The sequence below is a fragment of the chloroplast genome of Cicer arietinum (assembly GCF_000331145.2).
Source record: "Cicer arietinum chloroplast, complete genome".
Taxonomy (NCBI): Eukaryota; Viridiplantae; Streptophyta; class Magnoliopsida; order Fabales; family Fabaceae; genus Cicer; species Cicer arietinum.
In genome coordinates, this window is record NC_011163.1 from 22501 (window position 1) to 44644 (window position 22144).

Genomic DNA, 22144 nt, shown 5'->3' on the forward strand with positions numbered 1-22144 from the left:
TCCCGAACAGAATGAAGATAATGTATTGGCAAGAATGTTAGAGCACAAAGAAGCTATCATATCCCATTTAAGTTGGGCCAGCCTGTTTCTGGGGTTCCATACTTTGGGACTTTATGTCCATAATGATGTCATGCTTGCTTTTGGAACTCCGGAGAAACAAATCTTAATCGAACCCATATTTGCCCAATGGATACAATCTGCGCATGGTAAAACCTCATATGGATTCGATGTACTTTTATCTTCAACGAATAGTCCGGCGCTCAATGCGGGGCGAAGCATATGGTTGCCTGGTTGGTTAAATGCTATTAATGAGAATAGTAATTCTCTATTCTTAACAATTGGGCCTGGAGACTTCTTAGTTCATCATGCTATTGCTCTTGGTTTACATACAACTACATTGATCTTAGTAAAAGGTGCTTTGGATGCACGTGGTTCGAAGTTAATGCCGGATAAAAAGGATTTTGGTTATAGTTTTCCTTGCGATGGTCCGGGACGAGGTGGTACTTGTGATATTTCGGCTTGGGACGCATTTTATTTGGCAGTTTTCTGGATGTTAAATACCATTGGATGGGTTACTTTTTATTGGCATTGGAAGCACATTACATTATGGCAGGGTAATGTTTCACAATTTAATGAATCTTCTACCTATTTAATGGGATGGTTAAGAGATTATCTATGGTTAAATTCTTCACAACTTATCAATGGATATAATCCTTTTGGTATGAATAGTTTATCAGTCTGGGCATGGATGTTCTTATTTGGACATCTTGTTTGGGCTACTGGATTTATGTTCTTAATCTCATGGCGCGGATATTGGCAGGAATTGATTGAAACTTTAGCATGGGCTCATGAACGTACACCTTTGGCTAATTTGATTCGATGGAGAGATAAACCAGTAGCTCTTTCCATTGTGCAAGCAAGATTGGTTGGATTAGTCCACTTTTCGGTAGGTTATATATTTACTTATGCAGCTTTCTTGATTGCCTCTACGTCGGGTAAATTTGGTTAATTTCATTCTTTATTGTATCGCCAAAAATGTTATTTCTTTGTATGAAGAAGGGGAACCACCTTCTTATATTTCTACATCTCGGATCCGACTTCTATCATTGATACTAATAGGAAATGAATCATCATGGCAAAGAAAAGTTTGATTGAGAGGGAAAAGAAGCGGCAAAAATTGGAACAAAAATATCATTTGATTCGGAGATCTCCAAAAAAACAAATAAGCAAAGCTCAGTCGTTAAGTGAGAAATGGGAACTTCATGGAAAGTTACAATCACTACCTCGTAATAGTGCACCTACGCGTCTTCGTCGACGTTGTTTTTCAACCGGAAGACCGAGAGGTAATTGTCGAGACTTTGGATTATCTGGACACATACTTCGTGAAATGGTTCACGAAGGTTTGTTGCCCGGTGCAACAAGATCCAGTTGGTAAGAATTAAAAATTTTCTTCCTTATTTTTATTTATTTTTATGATCAGCGATCATGGGACGGTCCCTTTACCATTCTGTATAAAAGGTTTATTCTATTTGTACAGATATGGTGAAGGGACACATTCAATCTTTGTTTCCATTAATTGTCAATTCTTCTTTTTTTCGCGGAGTAGAGCAACTTGGTAGCTCGCAAGGCTCATAACCTTGAGGTCACGGGTTCAAATCCCGTCTCCGCAACATTTTTCCTAAAAACTGGAATTCACGATTAAATGTTTTATAAAATGAAAATAAATATACTATTCCTATTCAATACATACTAGTACTATTAAATATATAATAACTAAGCGGCGGATAGCGGGAATCGAACCCGCGTCTTCTCCTTGGCAAGGAGAAATTTTACCATTCAACTATATCCGCATTTTTATTTTTATTGTACTTGATACTTTATATATCAATTCTATTTATGCAGAGCAGTGTCTGATGTCTATTAAAGGTAATATAAAAAATCGAAATCTATATATCTATTATATATAATATAATAGATTTATTAAAAATCTATAAAAATAAAAGATATAGAATATCTATATATCTATATATCTTTCTATTCGATAATCGAATTCAAATTCGTATTCCATATATATATATATATATTATTTTTATATTTTATAAAGTATTAATCAAAAGTAATTCTAAATTTATAGAATATCGAAAAATCAATTCGAATATATTAACCTATATAATAGGAATATTGTATTTTTGTATTTTGTTATCTTCTTTTTACTTTTACTATAGATATATATATCTATTAAGTATAAGATATAAGAGGTTTTTAATAGAAGAAGTTTGACCCCTCCCTATAATAATAATAATGTTTTCGTTTTCTTTATTTGTGGGGTCTTATATATTCCATTTTAATGTGCCTCACAACCCGAAATTATTCGGGGGGAGGGGTCATTTCGTTTTTTGATCTAGAATGAATAGTTTCAAGAGATGAGAGAATTAAGAATACCCACTAGAAATACTAATCCAATCCATAATGATGTACCGGAAAATACAACATTTTTGTTACTTGACCAACCATCAGGAGAAGCAAATACAACAGGTACACTAATCAATAAAATGGATGAAGTAGCAATTAATGCAAAAACGGCTAATTGAAAAGCAATAGTCATGTTTCTAATCCTCCAATTTACCAACAAAAGAACTATACCATTTGATCCCCCAACCCCTTGACCCCTTAAAAAATTTCTAATAATGTAATAAAAAATGAATGCATTATGGAGGGTTTTATCATGAATCCATTGATTTTATATGACACCCCCTTTTGAGGCATGGATCGAGGAGTATTTTTTTTACTTCAGAAATTAAGGGCATGCTGGATCATGCATATATATACGGATAGAGAACTAGACCAATAGATTCACACTGAGTATCTTTACCATTTATCTATCAATAGAGAAAAAGGGTATTAATTCGTATGGTAATGTTCTATTGAGTGGAATAAAGATAAAATAGAAATTAGCTTTTGGAGAGATGGCTGAGTGGTTGATAGCTCCGGTCTTGAAAACCGGTATAGTTCGAAACAAAGAACTATCGAGGGTTCGAATCCCCCTCTCTCCTTTTTCTTGGCGACTTGTTTTTTTTGTTTAGATTAGCTCAGTTTTTTGGGGCTCGGCTAAGTGGTGATATAGCGGAGCCCCAAAAAATATTAGATATAAATGAATTGAAAAAAAAATACTTTTTCAATATGATCTCCTCGATTCAACCCAATATGTATACTAAAATCAAAGTGATTCCTACGTCAAGCATAGGATTTCATGTCTCAATTAAGAGGAGTCATGGAAAGAACAGGCTCAAAATCTCGATCAATTCCTTTTTCAAATCCTGCAGCAGCTGCGCGAGCTCTTCCCGCGTGCCATAAATGACCTACGAATAGGAAGAATCCTAGAACAAAATGAGAAGTAGCTAACCAACTTCTAGGAGAGACATAATTGACTGCATTAATCTCTGTAGCTACGCCACCAACGGAATTTAAAGAACCTAAAGGAGCATGAGTCATATATTCCGCGGAACGACGTTCTTGCCAAGGCTGTATGTCTTTTTTCAGTCTACTCAAGTCCAAACCATTAGGACCCCTTAAAGGTTCTAACCAGGGAGCACGCAGATCCCAAAAACGCATAGTTTCTCCCCCAAAAATAACTTCCCCAGTCGGGGAACGCATTAGATATTTACCCAAACCGGTAGGTCCTTGAGCCGATCCTACATTAGCTCCAAGACGTTGGTCTCTAACTAGAAAAGTAAATGCTTGAGCCTGAGAAGCTTCTGGTCCAGTCGGACCATAAAACTCACTAGGATAAGCAGTATTATTAAACCAGACAAAGCAACAAGCTATAAAACCAAAAACGGCTAAAGCACCTAAACTATAAGACAAGTAAGCTTCTCCAGACCATACTAGTGCACGGCGAGCCCACGCAAAGGGCTTGGTTAATATATGCCAGATTCCACCAAGTATACAAATGGAACCCAACCATACATGCCCTCCAATTATGTCTTCCAAATCATCCACACTAACAATCCATCCTTCTCCCCCAAAAGGAGATTTTAGTAAATAACCGAATATAATACTTGGACTAAGGGTTAAGTTTGTAATTTTTCTTACATCTCCCCCTCCTGGAGCCCAGGTATCATATATACCTCCAAAATAAGAAGCCTTAAATACTAGAAGAAAAGCCCCTATACCTAACAATATTAAGTGAATACCTAAAATAGTAGTCATTTTATTTCTGTCTTTCCATACATAACCAAAGAATGGAAAAGATTCTTCAAGAGTTTCAGGTCCCAGAAGTGCATGATAAATACCGCCAAAGCCCAATACTGCGGAGGAAATTAAGTGAAGTACTCCAGACACAAAGTATGGAAAGGTATCTATTACTTCCCCTCCAGGACCTACCCCCCAACCTAGAGTAGCTAGATGGGGAAGTAAAATTAAGCCTTGTTCATACATGGGCTTCTCAGGTACGAAATGAGCGACTTCAAATAGGTTCATTGCTCCGGCCCAGAATACTATTAATCCGGCATGGGCTACATGGGCCCCCAGTAGTTTACCAGATAAATTGATAAGTCGGGCATTCCCGGCCCACCAAGCAAAACCGGTAGTTTCTTGGTCACGACCAGTTAAAGCTAAAGTTCCATTAAAGAGCGTTTCCACGTGGTAGAACCTCCTCAGGGAATATAAGGTTTTCATGAGGCTGATCTTGAGCCGCCATCCACGCACGAATACCTTCGTTTAAAAGAATATTTTTGGTGTAGAAAGTCTCAAATTCAGGATCTTCCGCTGCGCGGATTTCTTGAGAAACAAAGTCATAGGCACGTAGGTTCAGGGCCAGACCGACTACTCCAAGAGCACTCATCCATAAACCAGTTACTGGTACAAATAACATAAAGAAATGTAACCAACGTTTATTGGAAAAAGCAACCCCAAAAATTTGGGACCAAAAGCGGTTAGCGGTGACCATTGAATAAGTTTCTTCCGCTTGCGTTGGGTTAAAAGCACGGAATGTATTTGCGCCATCACCATCTTCAAATAAAGTATTTTCTACGGTAGCACCATGAATAGCGCATAGTAGGGCAGCACCCAATACACCAGCAACGCCCATCATATGAAATGGGTTCAATGTCCAATTATGAAACCCTTGGAAAAAGAGAATGAATCGAAATATAGCTGCTACACCAAAACTAGGTGCAAAGAACCAACCAGACTGACCCAGTGGATAAATAAGGAATACAGAAACAAAAACAGCAATTGGACCGGAGAATGCGATTGCATTATAAGGCCGCAATTGAACAGATCGAGCAAGTTCAAATTGACGTAACATAAAACCTATTAATCCGAAAGCACCGTGGAGAGCAACAAAAGTCCACAGACCACCTAATTGACACCAACGGGTAAAATCTCCTTGTGCTTCAGGACCCCAAAGTAACAACAAAGAGTGTGCTAAACTATTAGCAGGAGTAGAGACTGCAGCAGTTAAGAAGTTACAACCTTCCAAATAGGAACTTGCCAATCCATGAGTATACCATGAAGTTACAAAGGTGGTACCTGTGAACCAACCCCCCACGGCGAAATAGGCGCAAGGAAAAAGCAATAGACCAGACCAACCCACAAAAACGAAACGGTCCCTCCGTAACCAGTCATCCATAATATCAAATAAATCATTTTGATCTTTGGTAAATTTACCAAGAGCGATAGTCATAGTCATCCTCCTATTCAACTACTTCAACCATTTCCGAACACCTCCTAGCATTTTCAGGGATGGAATCTTCGAGTCTTTTTTCATTTTACATATGATATGATTTCTCGTAGACTGCCCCTTCTTTTCTACTGGGTTTCGAATAGAAAAATCCCTTTTTTTGTCGATTGATACCTAATCTATGTAAAATCCCTGAACTTCATTTGGTTATTCCTTTCTATTCTTTTTCAAATTCCCTAAATCATGAATTGGGAATTGACTTCTGACTCGTAAATCCTATAAATAAATTATTTAAAGAACTGTTCCAGAAACAAATGATCGCTTTTATCACTCTCGTTCCCAGCGGATCCCCAGATATACTACTCTCCTTTTATCAAATAATCTTATCTTATTCTTGAATGTTGTTCGTGAAATAAAAAAAAAGGGGTTTTTTATATTGTGTATGTCTAGGAAACAACTAGAGGATCATATTTTTTCTTTCTATTTGACATTTATTTCTTTTATTGTCTTCTTTGTTCTTTTTTTGTTTCGTTCATATTAAAAAAATCCCAAAGTATACTTTTTTGCAGATCCAGGTAAGAAATTCGAATATTTTTTTCTATTTATTTTTTTTATCTATCTGTCAAATTTTTAAATATTGTATCGAATTTTATTTCTATCGAATTTGAATATCAGAATAGTAGATATAGTTATGATTCAATGGGTTAGGTCCACTTACTTTTTTTAGAATCTTTCGTATTTTTTTATTGGACCAAAATAGAAATATCTGACAATTAAAGGAAATATCTCTAAATATATATATATAGATAGCTAAAGAATACTATTTCACTTTCTAACTAGAATTCCTTTTAGATTAGAATTAAAATTCGATTTTTTCATGAAATTAAACTATTCCTTAGTTTTTTTTTTAATTACAAACGGAAACTTCTTACAAATATCACGAATATCTCTATTCTGACTTCAAATAGGAAAATTACTGTTGTCATTTTATGACAAAAAAAGCCCCTTATCGGATTTGAACCGATGACTTACGCCTTACCATGGCGTTACTCTACCACACTGAGTTAAAAGGGCCCCGTTTGAATCAATTCTCGAATAAGGAACCAGCCAATATGAATATGAGTTTAGTACATGTATTTGTTACTGCATATACTTAATTATATAGATATACTTATTTGATTAATATATATATATATATAAATCACATTAGAATATATGTACATAGATCTATTTTTTCTACTCACTCATTAAGGAACAATAAATAGGATTTACCTAGTAAATACTATAGTTAAAAGTTAAAAAAACTATTTATTGATATAGGATTTGATAAATATCAATGGAATGTTTTTTTTTTACCAATTCGAATTGAAGTAATCCTCATCCTAACACGAAATTCATTTCATTGAAACATGTACCCATTAATTTAAATATTTCATCGAATCGTTGATAAATAGATTCCATTTGTCCTGTCCCTCAACCCAATTCTTATTGATCCTTATCCTTTAATTATCTAATTTCCAGATTTTTTTTCGTTTTTTTAATTCCCGGCTTAGGATGATATAGAAATATACCTAATTCAACCTTCTTAACATTGAATGAAAGTGAAAGAAATTTGGTTTTAATGCCTGGCCTGTTCCAGCAAATCAACCATTCCCCGAAAGGATTCTCTCTTTCTTTTGTTTTCTTTCGGATTACTTAATTGGTAGTTGGAATGAACAATTTCCAAATAGAAATGGTGAATCAAAAAATTTTAAGGAATTCTGAAATGGAAAGATACTTCTGATCGAATCATATCATTCCATTATATTGACAATTTCAAAAAACTGTTCATACTATGAGCATAGTAGAATGGCGGTCGGGCAAGCATGCCCCCATCGTCTAGTGGTTTAGGACATCTCTCTTTCAAGGAGGCAACGGGGATTCGACTTCCCCTGGGGGTAGGGTACTACGAAAGGAAATGGATCAGGGATTATCAATAAAGAATTAAATAGATTCTTCTTGGGTCGATGCCCGAGGGGTTAATGGGGACGGACTGTAAATTCGTTGGCAATATGTCTACGCTGGTTCAAATCCAGCTCGGCCCAAAAATTTTCTGATCCACCATGAAATGATATAACCCATTTGACGTTCTCTGAAAATGTCCGATGGGCTCTCGGATACAGAAGAATAAAATATAGAGTGGTATTTATTTTTTCCACAAATTCTGATTTTGTGGAATTCCTATCGGGATCCATAAGTATAAAGTCTAAGGAAAGGATTAAAGTAAACAAAAAAGACTCTTTTTTGTTTTATTGATTCATTTATTTTTAAATCGATTTGGCAATAACGAACGGATTGCCAGTAATGCGTGTCGATTTCGCTAAAGTGCAGACCCATAAAAATATCAATCTATATATAAGTCCGCCTCTTTTCTTTCAGTTACAGTACAACGGTTCGAATCTCAAATATAAAAACAGAGGGTTTGAATGAAATTGTAAGAATATGTATGTATGCTATACGATTTTTTCCCTGGGATTGTAGTTCAATTGGTCAGAGCACCGCCCTGTCAAGGCGGAAGCTGCGGGTTCGAGTCCCGTCAGTCCCGATGGATACAAATCCAATCACAATCAAAAAAATATCAATTGATTTCGTGTGTGAAACGGAATAAAAATAACAAAAAATCTCATTTCTAACGGGAATACCTTTTTTCGTCCTAACCTTTACCTTAAACTAAAAAAGAAAGAAAAAAAGAAAAGGAATTTTGGATGCATCAGAAAGTCTTTTTTTTTTTTTTTATTTGGTATGGATAAAAGATCTTCCTATGTTATACTATTTCCTTCTCGACGATGAATCGATTTGATAGCTCAGATATTGTTATTCGTGATATTGATCCGATTTTATATCATCGAGATAAAATTGATACCATTGAATTTACCGACGAAAGATTTATCATTTCCATGGGATTAAATCCCGAAGTATTTATTAGAAATTAAAGAGAAAGAAAACATAGAGATTATGGAAGTAAATATTCTCGCATTTATAGCTACTGCACTCTTCATTCTAGTTCCTACTGCCTTTTTACTTATAATTTACGTAAAAACGGTAAGTCAAAGTGACTAATTTTACTTAAACATTACTTTTTATTTTTTATCAATGCAATGATAATGATTGAATAAAAAAATGAAAAAAGGATTTCCATTTCGTATCTTAGTTTTAAATCAAATGATCAGACTACAATCAGCAGAACTCTATGAAATCCATATAGTATCGTAGAAAGAAATAAAATATATTTCTTTCTACTATACTATTTATATATGGTAAAAGTAGAAAGTATTATTCTATTGTTTTTTACTTATTCTATAAAAAAAAAGGTTTAATTTGGACCAATCTTTAATCTGGACCAATCTATAAATAGATTTTGATAGATATATCAAAATCTATGGAATTTCGATTCCATAGAGTCCATATTTTTTCTTTGTTTCATCTAATCGCTTTTTTTTTGTATTGGCTCCAATCAATTCGAAATAATAATAAAAAAAAAAGAAATTCTTATTCTTCTGATTTTAATTTTTGGATTTCTCATTCTTTGCAGAATCCCGGTAAATAATAAATTAAAGTAATCGTTTTCGTATTCCAAAAAATGGATTGATTAAATTATGGACAGATAATACGGCGATTCGATAAAAAAACTTTTTCATATTTCGAAAAGATTTGTGGTAACCAGTTCATCGAAATAGAAATATTTAAACGAATTTGGTTGGAGTAGAAATCCATTTTCAATTATTTGTATTCCCTTTACTTTCAAAATAGGAAGATGGGAACAGTTCAAATATTTGTTTGATTTAAAGAGTATTTTCAATATTATCCATAGAATACATCACTTGTATAAAATAGAATTTTAAAATGCAGATAGAATTGCATTTCATTAATGAGTATTAATAAAATAACTAAATTCAATAGTTAAAAAATTCCAGAACCCGGCTATCAAACAATTCAGACAGTTTGATCCCTTAACTCAATTAGTAGTACCCTTAGAGTCCACTTCTTCCCCATACTACAAGGGAAAGGGAAAATGTAAAAACTACCATTAAAGCAGCCCAAGCAAGACTTACTATATCCATGTAAATTTTGTCTCCTATCTCTATCAATATGAATGAATTATTTCATTATTGTTTACTAATTTTTCTTGTATTATTTTCTTTTTTTTTTTTTCACTAAAAATCGGATAATATCTTATAATAATAGTGGAATCGCTGGTACAGAGTCAAAAAAAGATTCCCTCATAACACTATTGATGAAACATCCAATTAGAACATCTAATAAGTTCTTATCTTATTTCTAGTAGAATTAAAAAACATTAAACATAAAAAAAATACCCTTGGAAGTAGTAAGGGAATGAATCTTACTAATGGGTAGGAAGAAAAAGAAGCACCTATGTTTTATTTTCCTCGCCATTTGATTAAAGTAAAAAATATCGAATCAAGATCGATTCCTATGCATACTCATACTCTATATTTGCATCTCTTATTTCCATTTGATCTAATCCTTATTGTCTCCCGATTCGTTCTCTAAATCAATTGGAGAACTTTTTCTGAAATTCTTTCACTAGTAGAGATTACCAAAAATAAATAATTTTATTTTTCTTAGAATGGAAATAGAATAGAAAATATTTTTTAATTGGATTAAATTAAAATGAAATTCATGATAATCAAAAAAGTTTTCTGTATCAACAAAACGGAATAAACTTTTTTGATTCTCTTGTCGATCAGGCGACACCCGGATTTGAACTGGGGAAAAAGGATTTGCAGTCCCCCGCCTTACCACTCGGCCATGCCGCCAAAATGATACAAAAAAAATATAGGAGAATACCCCTCTCCTCTGAAAAAACCAAATAAAGGTGTTCTAAACTTCTTTTTTTTTTTTTTTATGTGTTTGTATCTTAAATTCCATTTTCTTGAATTCCCTTTTTCTATTGAAAAAACAAACGTATACCTTTCAAAACGGGACAAATTATAAGCCCGAACGTAAAATTCCTGAATAATTCTTGAATCTGAATCTCTTCTTTCTTAATAAGAAAAAAATAGAAATTAATACATAACCAATCCATCTTTTTTTTTTGAATCCTTATCTATTTCAATTATAAGAGCAATTGTTAATATATGTCAACCCCCGAACATAAATTTTTATTGTTACACAATTAGTATATAATTGGGTATATTATTCGTATATAATACCTCTATTTATTATAGGGATTTTTCAAAAAATTCTCGTGCTTTCATTTTTTTGCCAATTTTTCATTAAATAGATTTATGAATGAATAGAAAAAACAAATTAACACGACATGTGCTATCCGGAACAAATAGGATTCCAATAAAGTCAGAGACATATATAGATAGCTCTAGCTGAAGTTAGATCTATGCATGTTTAATAAATCCAAGTCTTTTTACGCATTACAATCGTATTCTTAAATTCTAAAAAAAATATAAAAAAATATCTCTCTTCTTTGTGAATTCTCATTCTTTTTTGAACAATGGAAATCGTAAAGTGCTACAAAAATAAATTTTATATTTTTTCTGATTATTTTATTTTTTATATCTTTATCTCATGGAGCCGATGAAATCCCAAATTCCATTTTTGGTATCCAATCGAATTGGAATATGTAATATCATACTATACTAATAGTATAAATAGAATTCCTTTTTTGTTTTGAGATTCTCACCTCGAAGTCTAGGTGAAATTTATCAATTGATTTCTATTTATATTACAAGTTAGATTCTATCTGTTTGTTTTGTTGCAAATTCCAATTGGAGTCTACAATTTCCTCTTTTCATAAAAGATATTTGATTTTATTTATAGACGTTATTAAGTAAAATTTCATGTGATTCAGTAAAGTAAAAAGAAATAAAAATTCCATTATTGCTAAATCGATTCATGTGAGTTGATGAAGAATCACAGCAAATCGTGGAATATTTTCTATAAAAGAAATGGGGAAATTGAAAATGCTTGGCGTTGGGAATGAAGGAATGTCTACACTACCCGGATTGAATCAAATACAATTTGAAGGGTTTTCTAGATTCATTGATCGGGGCTTAACAGAAGAACTTTTAAAGTTTCCAAAAATAGAAGATACCGATCAAGAAATTGAATTTCAGTTATTTGTGGAAACATATCAATTGGTAGAACCCGCGATAAAAGAAAAAGATGCTGTATATGAATCACTTACATATTCCTCTGAATTATATATATCCGCGGGATTAATTTGGAAAAACAGTAGGGATATCCAAGAACAAATTATTTTTATTGGAAACATTCCCCTAATGAATTCCCTGGGAACTTCTATAGTAAATGGAATATACAGAATAGTAATCAATCAAATATTACAAAGCCCTGGTATCTATTATCGGTCAGAATTGGACCATAACGGAATTTCGGTATATACTGCCACAATAATATCAGATTGGGGAGGGAGATTAGAGTTAGAGATTGATAGAAAAGCAAGGATATGGGCTCGTGTAAGTAGAAAACAGAAAATATCTATTCTAGTTCTATCATCAGCTATGGGTTCGAATTTAAGCGAAATTCTTGAGAACGTTTGCTACCCTGAAATTTTCTTGTCTTTTCTCAATGAAAAGGAGGAAAAAAAAATAGGGTCAAAAGAAAATGCCATTTTGGAGTTTTATCGACAATTTGCTTGTGTAGGGGGAGATCCCATATTTCCTGAATCTTTATGTACGGAATTACAAAAAAAATTTTTTCAACAAAGGTGTGAATTAGGAGGGATTGGTCGACGCAATATGAACCGAAGGCTGAATCTTGATATACCTCAAAACAATACATTTTTGTTACCGCGAGATATATTGACAGCTGCCGATCATTTGATTGGAATGAAATTTGGAATGGGTACACTTGATGATATGAATCATTTGAAAAATAAACGTATTCGTTCCGTAGCAGATCTCTTACAAGATCAATTTGGATTGGCTCTCGTTCGTTTAGAAAATATAATTAGAGGAACTATAAGTGGAGCACTTAGATATAAATTGATACCGACTCCTCAGAATTTGGTGACTTCAACTCCATTAACAACCACTTATGAATCTTTTTTTGGATTACACCCATTATCTCAAGTTTTGGATCGAACCAATCCATTGACGCAAATAGTTCATGGAAGAAAGTTGAGTTATTTGGGTCCTGGAGGATTGACGGGGCGAACTGCTAGTTTTCGGATACGAGATATTCATCCTAGTCACTATGGACGCATTTGCCCAATTGACACCTCTGAAGGAATCAATGTAGGACTTATTGGATCTTTGGCAATTCACGCAAGGATTGGTCATTGGGGATCTATAGAAAGTCCATTTTATGAAATTTCTGACAGATCAAAAAGAATACAAATGCTTTATTTATCACCAAGTAGAGATGAATACTATATGGTAGCGACGGGGAATTTTTTAGCACTGAATCGAGGTATTCAGGAGGAACAGATTGTTCCAGCTCGATACCGTCAAGAATTTCTTACTATTGCATGGGAACAAGTTCATCTTCGAAGTATTTTTCCCTTTCAATATTTTTCTATTGGAGCTTCCCTCATTCCTTTTATCGAGCATAATGATGCGAATCGCGCTTTAATGAGTTCGAATATGCAACGTCAAGCAGTTCCTCTTTCTCGGTCCGAAAAGTGCATTGTTGGAACTGGATTAGAACGCCAAGTCGCGTTAGATTCAGGAGTTCCCGCTATAGCCGAACACGAGGGAAAGATCATTTATAACGATACTGACAAGATCATTTTATATGGAAATGGGAATGCTCTAAGCATTCCATTAATTATATATCAACGTTCCAACAAAAATACTTGCATGCATCAAAAATCCCAGGTTCAGAAAGGTAAATGCGTAAAAAAGGGACAAATTTTAGCCGACGGTGCTGCTACAGTTGGCGGTGAACTCGCTTTGGGAAAAAACGTATTAGTAGCTTATATGCCGTGGGAAGGTTACAATTCTGAAGATGCTGTACTCATTAGTGAGCGTCTGGTCTATGAAGATATTTATACTTCTTTTCACATAAGGAAATATGAAATTCAGACTCATGTCACAAGCCACGGTCCTGAAAGAATCACTAATAAAATTCCACATCTAGAAGCCCATTTACTCCGAAATTTAGACAAAAATGGAATAGTGATCCTGGGATCTTGGGTAGAAACGGGAGATATTTTAGTGGGTAAATTAACGCCTCAAATGGCGAAAGAATCCTCATATGCCCCGGAAGATAGATTATTACGAGCTATACTTGGGATTCAGGTATCCCCCTCAAAGGAAACTTGTCTAAAACTACCTGTAGGTGGTAGGGGCCGAGTTATTGATGTCAGATGGATCCACAAAAAAGCAGGTTCTAGCTATAATCCAGAAACGATTCATATATATATTTCACAGAAACGTGAAATCAAAGTAGGTGATAAAGTGGCCGGGAGACACGGAAATAAAGGTATCGTTTCAAAGATTTTGTCGAGACAAGATATGCCTTATTTGCAAGATGGAAGACCCGTTGATATGGTCTTTAATCCATTAGGGGTACCCTCACGAATGAATGTAGGACAGATATTTGAATGTTCACTCGGGTTAGCTGGGAGTATGCTAAATAGACATTATCGAATAGCACCTTTTGACGAGAGATATGAACAAGAGGCTTCGCGAAAACTAGTGTTTTCTGAATTATATGAGGCCAGTAAACAAACATCGAATCCATGGATATTTGAACCCGAGTATCCGGGAAAAAGCGGAATATTTGATGGAAGAACAGGGAATCGTTTTGAACAAGCTGTTATAATAGGAAAGCCTTATATCTTGAAATTAATTCATCAAGTTGATGATAAAATACATGGACGTTCCAGTGGACATTATGCACTTGTTACACAACAACCCCTTAAAGGAAGGGCCAAACAAGGAGGACAACGGGTAGGCGAAATGGAGGTTTGGGCTCTCGAGGGATTCGGTGTTGCTCATATTTTACAAGAGATGCTGACTTATAAATCTGATCATATTAAAGCTCGTCAAGAAGTACTCGGGACTACGATCATTGGAGGAACAATACCTAAACCCGTGGATGCTCCAGAATCTTTTCGATTGCTCGTTCGAGAACTACGATCTTTGGCTCTGGAACTGAATCATTTCCTTGTATCTGAGAAAGACTTCCAGATTCAAAGGAAGGAAGTTTAATTGGACTGAATCAGAAATTTTATTCTATGATTGATCAATATAAACATCAACACCTTCGAATTGGATTAGTTTCTCCTGAACAAATAAGTGCTTGGGCAAAAAAAATCCTACCTAATGGAGAGATAGTTGGGGAGGTAACAAAACCCTATACTCTTCATTACAAAACCAATAAGCCTGAAAAAGATGGATTATTTTGTGAAAGAATTTTTGGACCTATCAAAAGTGGGATTTGTGCTTGTGGAAATTATCGAGTAATCGGAGATCAAAAAGACCAACCAAAATTTTGTGAACAATGCGGAGTAGAATTTGTTGATTCTCGGATACGTAGATATCAAATGGGGTATATAAAACTAGCATGTCCAGTAACTCATGTGTGGTATTTGAAACGTCTTCCTAGTTATATCGCGAGCCTTTTAGATAAACCTCTTAAAGAATTAGAAGGTCTAGTATACTGCGATGTGTGATTTGATAAAAATTATTATTGTACAGATTCCGAATGATAAACTGTCATTCCAGTCAATAAAATTGGAATGCCCTGTATCTGGCATGTCTCTTGGGATAAGTAACATGAAGCTCAGAATTTTTGGGTTTATTGAATATTCCCAAATCAAAGGGGAATTGGTCTATGGTCAATTTAGTAACAAATAAAAATTTATTTATAACTGTACGTACCTTGTGAAAAAAATACTTTTTTGTGGAATTCATTATTCCATCTTTTTTTTTTAAGAATGGAAATTATGTTCAAATAATTAAATATATCATGATTGCGGAAGTCTATCTATCGCATATAGACTTAAAGACATCGTGGCATAACCGTCGAGGTGACGTCTTGACCTAAAAGATCAAATGGTATGATATATAGACAAAGAAATCCCTTATGAATTCAAGGATATTGCTTTTTTTATTAAAAATTTAATTTTAGAGGATTCGTTGTTCGAAGGGAGGTAGACTACTCAAGAATTTGACATTTCATTTCTATTTCTGTCGTAATTTCGAATTGGATAAAAAATTCCGAAAAAAAGAAGAATGTATCAATGAAATGTTGTTTGGTCTTTATTGAGAACTTGAGTAAAGAGTAAACATTTTTTATTTTCGATTTAGAGTAGAGGTTTTCGCAAATTTGAAAGAGAAAAAAAACCTTTCTTTATCTTGTGTAACTACTTTAGCCGGATGAGAGGAAACCCTCACGTCCGATTTTCAAAGGGGGAGATCCATCTTATTAGTTGGATCCTATCCAAATTTTTCGTTTGCTAGGCCCATAATTAAAAAACCAACTTTCTTACGATTACGAGGTTCATTCGAATATGAAATCCAATCCTGGAAATATAGTATCCCACTCTTTTTTGCTACTCAGGGTTTCGATACATTTCGAAATAGAGAAATTTCTAGTGGAGCAGGTGCTATCCGAGAACAATTAGTTGATCTGGATTTAAGAATTATTATGGATTCGTCGTTGATAGAATGGAAAGAATTAGGAGAAGAGGGATCTACGGACAATGAAAATGAATGGGAAGATCGAAAAGTTGGAAGAAGAAAGAATTTTTTGGTTCGACGCATGGAATTAGCTAAGCATTTTATCCGAACAAATATAGAACCAGAATGGATGGTTTTATGTCTCTTACCAGTTCTTCCTCCCGAATTGAGACCCATTATTCAAATAGATGGGGGTAAACTAATGAGTTCCGATATTAATGAACTCTATAGACGAGTTATCTATAGGAACAATACTCTTATTGATCTATTAACAACAAGTAGATCTACCCCAGGGGAATTAGTAATGTGTCAAGAAAAATTGGTACAAGAAGCCGTGGATACACTTCTTGATAATGGAATCCGCGGACAACCAATGAGGGACGGTCATAATAAAGTTTACAAATCGTTTTCAGATATTATTGAGGGCAAAGAGGGAAGATTTCGAGAGACTCTTCTTGGAAAACGAGTTGATTATTCGGGGCGTTCTGTTATTGTCGTAGGTCCATCACTTTCATTACATCGATGTGGATTGCCCCGCGAAATAGCAATAGAGCTATTTCAGACATTTCTAATTCGTGGGTTAATTCGAAAAAATTGTGCTTCAAATATCGGAGTTGCTAAGAGTAAAATCCGGGAAAAAGAACCCATTGTATGGGAAATACTTCAAGAAGTTATGCAGGGGCATCCCGTATTGCTGAATAGAGCGCCTACTTTGCATAGATTGGGCATACAGGCATTCCAACCCATTTTAGTAGAAGGACGTGCTATTTGTTTACATCCATTAGTTTGTAAGGGATTCAATGCAGACTTTGATGGAGATCAAATGGCTGTTCATGTGCCTTTATCTTTGGAGGCTCAAGCAGAAGCTCGTTTACTTATGTTTTCTCATACGAACCTCTTGTCTCCGGCTATTGGGGATCCCATTTCCGTACCAACTCAAGATATGCTTATTGGACTTTATGTATTAACAAGCGGAAATCGTCGAGGTATTTGTGCAAATAGGTATAATCCGTTTAATTGCAGAAATTCTCAAAATGAAAAAATTAGCGATAATAACTATAAATATATTAAAAAAAACGAACCCTTTTTTTGCAATTCCTATGATGCAATTGGAGCTTATCGACAGAAAAGAATAAATTTCGATAGTCCTTTCTGGCTCCGGTGGCGAATAGATCAATGCATTCTGTCTTCAAGAGAAGTTCCTATCGAAGTTCACTACGAATCTTTGGGTACCTATTATGAGATTTATGGGCATTATTTAGTAATAAGAAGTATAAAAAAAGAAATTCGTTGTATATACATTCGAACCACTGTTGGTCATATTTCTTTTTATCGAGAAATCGAAGAAGCTATACAAGGGTTTTCTCGGGCCTATTCATATGGTATCTAATCATATAGGCGGTTGGTGTTGGTATCTAAGCTAGGTAAATTTACTGACCTAAATTAAGGTCAACTAGCATCTTTTGAATTTTCTACGTGAATAAATATAAAGAAAAGGAAGTTTTCCAATCATTCACTCAAATCCATTGTCGAACCGAATCCCACTGAGTGGAATATGGAGGTACTTATGGCAGAACGGGCCAATCTAGTCTTTCACAATAATGTGATAGGTGGAACTGCGATTAAACGACTTATTAGCAGATTAATAGATCATTTTGGAATGGCATATACATCACACATCCTAGATCAAGTAAAGACTCTGGGGTTCCGTCAAGCTACTGCTACATCTATTTCATTAGGAATTGACGATCTTTTAACAATACCTTCTAAAGGATGGCTAGTCCAAGATGCTGAACAACAAAGTTTGATTTTGGAAAAACATAATCATTATGGGAATGTCCATGCGGTAGAAAAATTACGCCAATCCATTGAAATATGGTATACTACAAGCGAATATTTGCGACAAGAAATGAATCCTAATTTTCGGATGACTGACCCCTTTAATCCAGTCCATATAATGTCTTTTTCAGGAGCTAGAGGAAATGCATCTCAAGTGCACCAATTAGTAGGAATGAGAGGATTAATGTCAGATCCACAAGGACAAATGATTGATTTACCCATTCAAAGCAATTTACGTGAAGGATTGTCTTTAACAGAATATATAATTTCTTGCTACGGAGCCCGTAAAGGGGTTGTAGATACTGCTGTACGAACATCAGATGCTGGATATCTTACACGTAGACTTGTTGAAGTGGTTCAACACATTGTTGTACGTCGAACAGATTGTGGTACCATTCGCGGGATTTCTGTAAATACCCGAAATGGAATGATGATACCAGAAAGAATTTTGATACAAACATTAATTGGTCGTGTAGTAGCAGACGATATATATATTGGTTCACGATGCATTGTCGTTAGAAATCAAGATATTGGGATTGGCCTTATCAATCGATTCATAACTTTTCAAACACCAACAATATTTATTCGAACCCCCTTTACCTGTAGAAATACGTCTTGGATCTGCCGATTGTGTTATGGCCGGAGTCCTATTCACGGGGACTTGGTAGAATTGGGAGAAGCTGTAGGTATTATTGCTGGTCAATCTATTGGAGAACCGGGAACTCAACTAACATTAAGAACTTTTCATACTGGTGGAGTATTCACAGGGGGTACTGCAGAATATGTTCGAGCCCCCTCGAATGGAAAAATTAAATTTAATGAGGATTTAGTTCACCCTACACGTACACGTCATGGATATCCTGCTTTTATATGTAATATAAACTTGTATGTAACTATTGAAAGTGACGATATTATACATAACATGATTATTCCATCAAAAAGTTTTCTATTAGTTCAAAATGATCAATATATAAAATCAGAACAAGTGATTGCTGAGATCCGCGCGGGAACATATACTTTTAATTTGAAGAAAAGGTTCGAAAACATATTTATTCTGACTCAGAAGGGGAAATGCATTGGAGTACCGATGTGTACCATGCATCCGAATTTTTGTATAGTAATGTACATATTTTACCAAAAACAAGTCATTTATGGATATTATCAGGAAAGTCGTGCAGGTCTGATACAATCCATTTTTTACTTCGCAAGGATCAAGATCAAATTAACAGTCATTCTCTTTCTACTGAAAAAAAAAAGATTTCTAACCTTTTCGCAAGGAATGATCCAAGTAAAACATAAATTATTTAGTTTCGAAACTTTTGGTACAAAAGAAAGAGGGATTACCGATTATTCAATATTTAATCAAATCATATGTACGGATTATTCTCATTTGATGTATTCTGCTATTTTTAACAATATTTTTTATTTATTGGCGAAAAGGCGAAGAAATAGATTTGTTATTCCATTCCAATGGATTCAAGAACAAAAGAACAAACTAATGTCTCCTTCCGGTGTTTCCATTGAAATACCTATCAATGGTATTTTTCATAGAAATAGTATTTTGGCTTATTTCGATGATCCTCAATACAGAAGACAGAATTCTGGAATTACTAAATATAGAACTATAGGAATTCATTCTCTTTTTCAAAAAGAAGATTTAATTGAGTATCGAGGAATCAAAGAATTAAAGCCAAAATACCAAAATAAAGTAGATCGATTTTTTTTTATTCCCGAAGAAGTGCATATTTTACCGGAATCTTCTTCCATAATGATACGGAATAATAGTCTCGTTGGAATAGGAACACCAATCACTTTAAATATAAGAAGTCGAGTAGGTGGATTGGTCCGATTAGAAAAGAAAAAAAAAAAAATAGAATTAAAAATATTTTCTGGAAATATCCATTTTCCCGGAGAGATGGATAAGATATCTCGACACAGTTCCATCTTGATACCACCGGGAACGGTAAAAAAAAAAAAAAGGAAGGAAGCGAAAAAAATTAACAATTGGATCTATGTCCAATGGATCGCAACTACCAAGAAAAAGTATTTTGTTTTGGTTCGACCTGTAATTCTATATGAAATACCGGACAGTATTCATTTTGTAAAACTGTTTCCCCAAGATCTGTTCCAGGAAAGGGATAATCTGGAACTTAGAGTTCTCAATTATATTCTTTATGGAAATGGCAAATCTATTCGGGGAATTTCCGACACAAGGATTCAATTAGTTCGGACTTGTTTAGTCTTGAATTGGGATCAAGGCAAAAAAAGTTCTTCTATTGAGGAGGCCCCCGCTTCCTTTGTTGAAGTAAGTACAAACGGTTTGATTGAGTATTTTATAAGAATTGACTTAGTGAAATCTCATATGTCATATATCAGAAAAAGAAACGACCCATCCGGTTTAGGATTGATCCCGGATAAGGAATCGGATCGGGTCAATATCAATCCATTTTTTTCTATTCATTCCAAGACAAAAATTCAACAATCACTTATTCAAAATCACGGAACTATTCGTATGTTGTTGAATAGAAATAAGGAATGTCGATCTTGGATAATTTTGTCATCATCTAATTGTTTTCAAATGAGACCATTCAACAATGTAAAATATCACAATGGGATAAAAAAAGATCCTATAATTCCAATTAATAATAAGAATTCGTTAGGCCCTTTAGGAATAGCCCTTCAAGTTGCAAATTATTATTCATTTTATCGTTTAATAACTCATAATCAGGTCTCAATAACTAATAATTTGCAACTTGACAAATTAATCGAAATTTGTCACGTAATGAAATATTATTTAATGGACGAAAATGATAAAATTTTTAAACCCGATCTATCCAAAAATATCGTTTTAAATCCATTCCATTTGAATTGGTATTTTCTCCATCATAATTATTTTGAAAAAACATTAACAATAATAAGTCTTGGACAATTTATTTGTGAAAATATATGTATAACTCAAAAGAAAAATGAACCACACCTAAAACTAAAATCGGGTCAAGTTCTAACTGTTCAAATGGATTCTGTAATAATAAGATCGGCTAACCCTTATTTGGCGACTCCGGGAGCAACCATTCATGGCCATTATGGAGAAATCCTTGATGAAGGAGATATTTTAGTTACATTTATATATGAAAAATCGAGATCCGGTGATATAACACAAGGTCTTCCAAAAGTGGAACAGATATTAGAAATACGTTCGATTGATTCAATATCGATGAATCTAGAAAAACGAATTGATGCTTGGAACGAGTGTATACCAAGAATTCTCGGTATTCCTTGGGGATTCTTGATTGGTGCTGAGCTAACTATAGCGCAAAGTCGCATTTCTTTGGTTAATAAAATACAAAAGGTTTATCGATCCCAGGGAGTACACATCCATAATAGACATATCGAAATTATTGTGCGTCAAATAACATCCAAAGTATTGGTTTCGGAAGATGGAATGTCTAATGTATTTTTACCCGGGGAACTCATTGGATTATTGCGAGCAGAACGAACGGGGCGTGCATTGGAAGAAGCAATTTGTTACCGAGCTTTATTATTGGGAATAACAAAAACATCTCTAAATACTCAAAGTTTCATATCCGAAGCGAGTTTTCAAGAAACTGCTAGAGTTTTAGCAAAAGCCGCTCTTCGGGGTCGTATTGATTGGTTGAAAGGTCTTAAAGAGAATGTTGTTTTAGGGGGAATTATACCGGTGGGTACCGGATTCAAAAGAATAATGCACCGTTCACGGTCAAGGCAACATAACAAGATTACCTTGAAAAAAAAAAAAAAATTATTCGAAGTAGAAATTCGAAATCTTTTGTTACATCACAGAAAATTATTTGATTTTTATCATTTCAAACAATTTATGTGATCCATTAGAAATCTAGGATTTTTTGCTTCCTAAAAGCGGATTCGCTTCATGCCTTTTGATTTCGGAATAAAGTATAATAATAATAATAATAATAAATAG

At 34.3% G+C, this 22144-nt stretch overlaps 10 protein-coding genes and 7 non-coding genes across 17 annotated transcripts in view; 11 read left to right on the forward strand and 6 right to left on the reverse strand. All coding sequences in view use genetic code 11, as the record gives it.

Annotated features, from left to right (window-relative positions):
• The window catches only part of psaB (photosystem I P700 chlorophyll a apoprotein A2), a 2205-nt gene extending 1196 nt beyond the window's left edge, over nucleotides 1-1009 (forward strand). Inside the window, exon 1 of the mRNA in view lies at nucleotides 1-1009. This exon is cut by the window's left edge and continues 1196 nt beyond it. Coding sequence (YP_002149726.1) covers nucleotides 1-1009 — 1009 coding nt within the window.
• Nucleotides 1010-1132: 123 nt separating this feature from the next.
• On the forward strand, nucleotides 1133-1435 carry rps14 (ribosomal protein S14). Its single transcript has one exon. The coding sequence runs from the start codon at nucleotides 1133-1135 to the stop codon at nucleotides 1433-1435; it is 303 nt and encodes a 100-aa protein (YP_002149727.1).
• Nucleotides 1436-1596: 161 nt separating this feature from the next.
• On the forward strand, nucleotides 1597-1670 carry trnfM-CAU. Its single transcript has one exon. It is a non-coding gene; the product is annotated as a tRNA-Met (tRNA).
• Nucleotides 1671-2416: 746 nt separating this feature from the next.
• On the reverse strand, nucleotides 2417-2605 carry psbZ (photosystem II protein Z). Its single transcript has one exon. It carries the CDS (start codon nucleotides 2603-2605, stop codon nucleotides 2417-2419), a length of 189 nt encoding a protein of 62 aa, YP_002149728.1.
• Nucleotides 2606-2960: 355 nt separating this feature from the next.
• trnS-UGA lies at nucleotides 2961-3053 on the forward strand. The gene has a single exon. It is a non-coding gene; the product is annotated as a tRNA-Ser (tRNA).
• A 202-nt stretch (nucleotides 3054-3255) lies between these two features.
• On the reverse strand, nucleotides 3256-4677 carry psbC (photosystem II 44 kDa protein). Its single transcript has one exon. It carries the CDS (start codon nucleotides 4675-4677, stop codon nucleotides 3256-3258), a length of 1422 nt encoding a protein of 473 aa, YP_002149729.1.
• Nucleotides 4625-5686, reverse strand: psbD (photosystem II protein D2). The gene has a single exon. It carries the CDS (start codon nucleotides 5684-5686, stop codon nucleotides 4625-4627), a length of 1062 nt encoding a protein of 353 aa, YP_002149730.1.
• Nucleotides 5687-6683: 997 nt separating this feature from the next.
• On the reverse strand, nucleotides 6684-6755 carry trnT-GGU. Its single transcript has one exon. It is a non-coding gene; the product is annotated as a tRNA-Thr (tRNA).
• A 795-nt stretch (nucleotides 6756-7550) lies between these two features.
• Nucleotides 7551-7623, forward strand: trnE-UUC. Its single transcript has one exon. It is a non-coding gene; the product is annotated as a tRNA-Glu (tRNA).
• A 60-nt stretch (nucleotides 7624-7683) lies between these two features.
• Nucleotides 7684-7767, forward strand: trnY-GUA. Its single transcript has one exon. It is a non-coding gene; the product is annotated as a tRNA-Tyr (tRNA).
• A 426-nt stretch (nucleotides 7768-8193) lies between these two features.
• On the forward strand, nucleotides 8194-8267 carry trnD-GUC. The gene has a single exon. It is a non-coding gene; the product is annotated as a tRNA-Asp (tRNA).
• Nucleotides 8268-8677: 410 nt separating this feature from the next.
• On the forward strand, nucleotides 8678-8782 carry psbM (photosystem II protein M). Its single transcript has one exon. The coding sequence runs from the start codon at nucleotides 8678-8680 to the stop codon at nucleotides 8780-8782; it is 105 nt and encodes a 34-aa protein (YP_002149731.1).
• Nucleotides 8783-9693: 911 nt separating this feature from the next.
• On the reverse strand, nucleotides 9694-9789 carry petN (cytochrome b6/f complex subunit VIII). Its single transcript has one exon. The coding sequence runs from the start codon at nucleotides 9787-9789 to the stop codon at nucleotides 9694-9696; it is 96 nt and encodes a 31-aa protein (YP_002149732.1).
• Nucleotides 9790-10429: 640 nt separating this feature from the next.
• On the reverse strand, nucleotides 10430-10500 carry trnC-GCA. Its single transcript has one exon. It is a non-coding gene; the product is annotated as a tRNA-Cys (tRNA).
• Nucleotides 10501-11661: 1161 nt separating this feature from the next.
• rpoB (RNA polymerase beta subunit) lies at nucleotides 11662-14874 on the forward strand. The gene has a single exon. The coding sequence runs from the start codon at nucleotides 11662-11664 to the stop codon at nucleotides 14872-14874; it is 3213 nt and encodes a 1070-aa protein (YP_002149733.1).
• Nucleotides 14875-14900: 26 nt separating this feature from the next.
• rpoC1 (RNA polymerase beta' subunit) lies at nucleotides 14901-17737 on the forward strand. The gene is made up of 2 exons: nucleotides 14901-15332; nucleotides 16115-17737. Exons 1-2 carry the CDS (start codon nucleotides 14901-14903, stop codon nucleotides 17735-17737), a joined length of 2055 nt encoding a protein of 684 aa, YP_002149734.1.
• A 177-nt stretch (nucleotides 17738-17914) lies between these two features.
• On the forward strand, nucleotides 17915-22045 carry rpoC2 (RNA polymerase beta'' subunit). The gene has a single exon. The coding sequence runs from the start codon at nucleotides 17915-17917 to the stop codon at nucleotides 22043-22045; it is 4131 nt and encodes a 1376-aa protein (YP_002149735.1).
• Nucleotides 22046-22144: the final 99 nt, after the last annotated feature.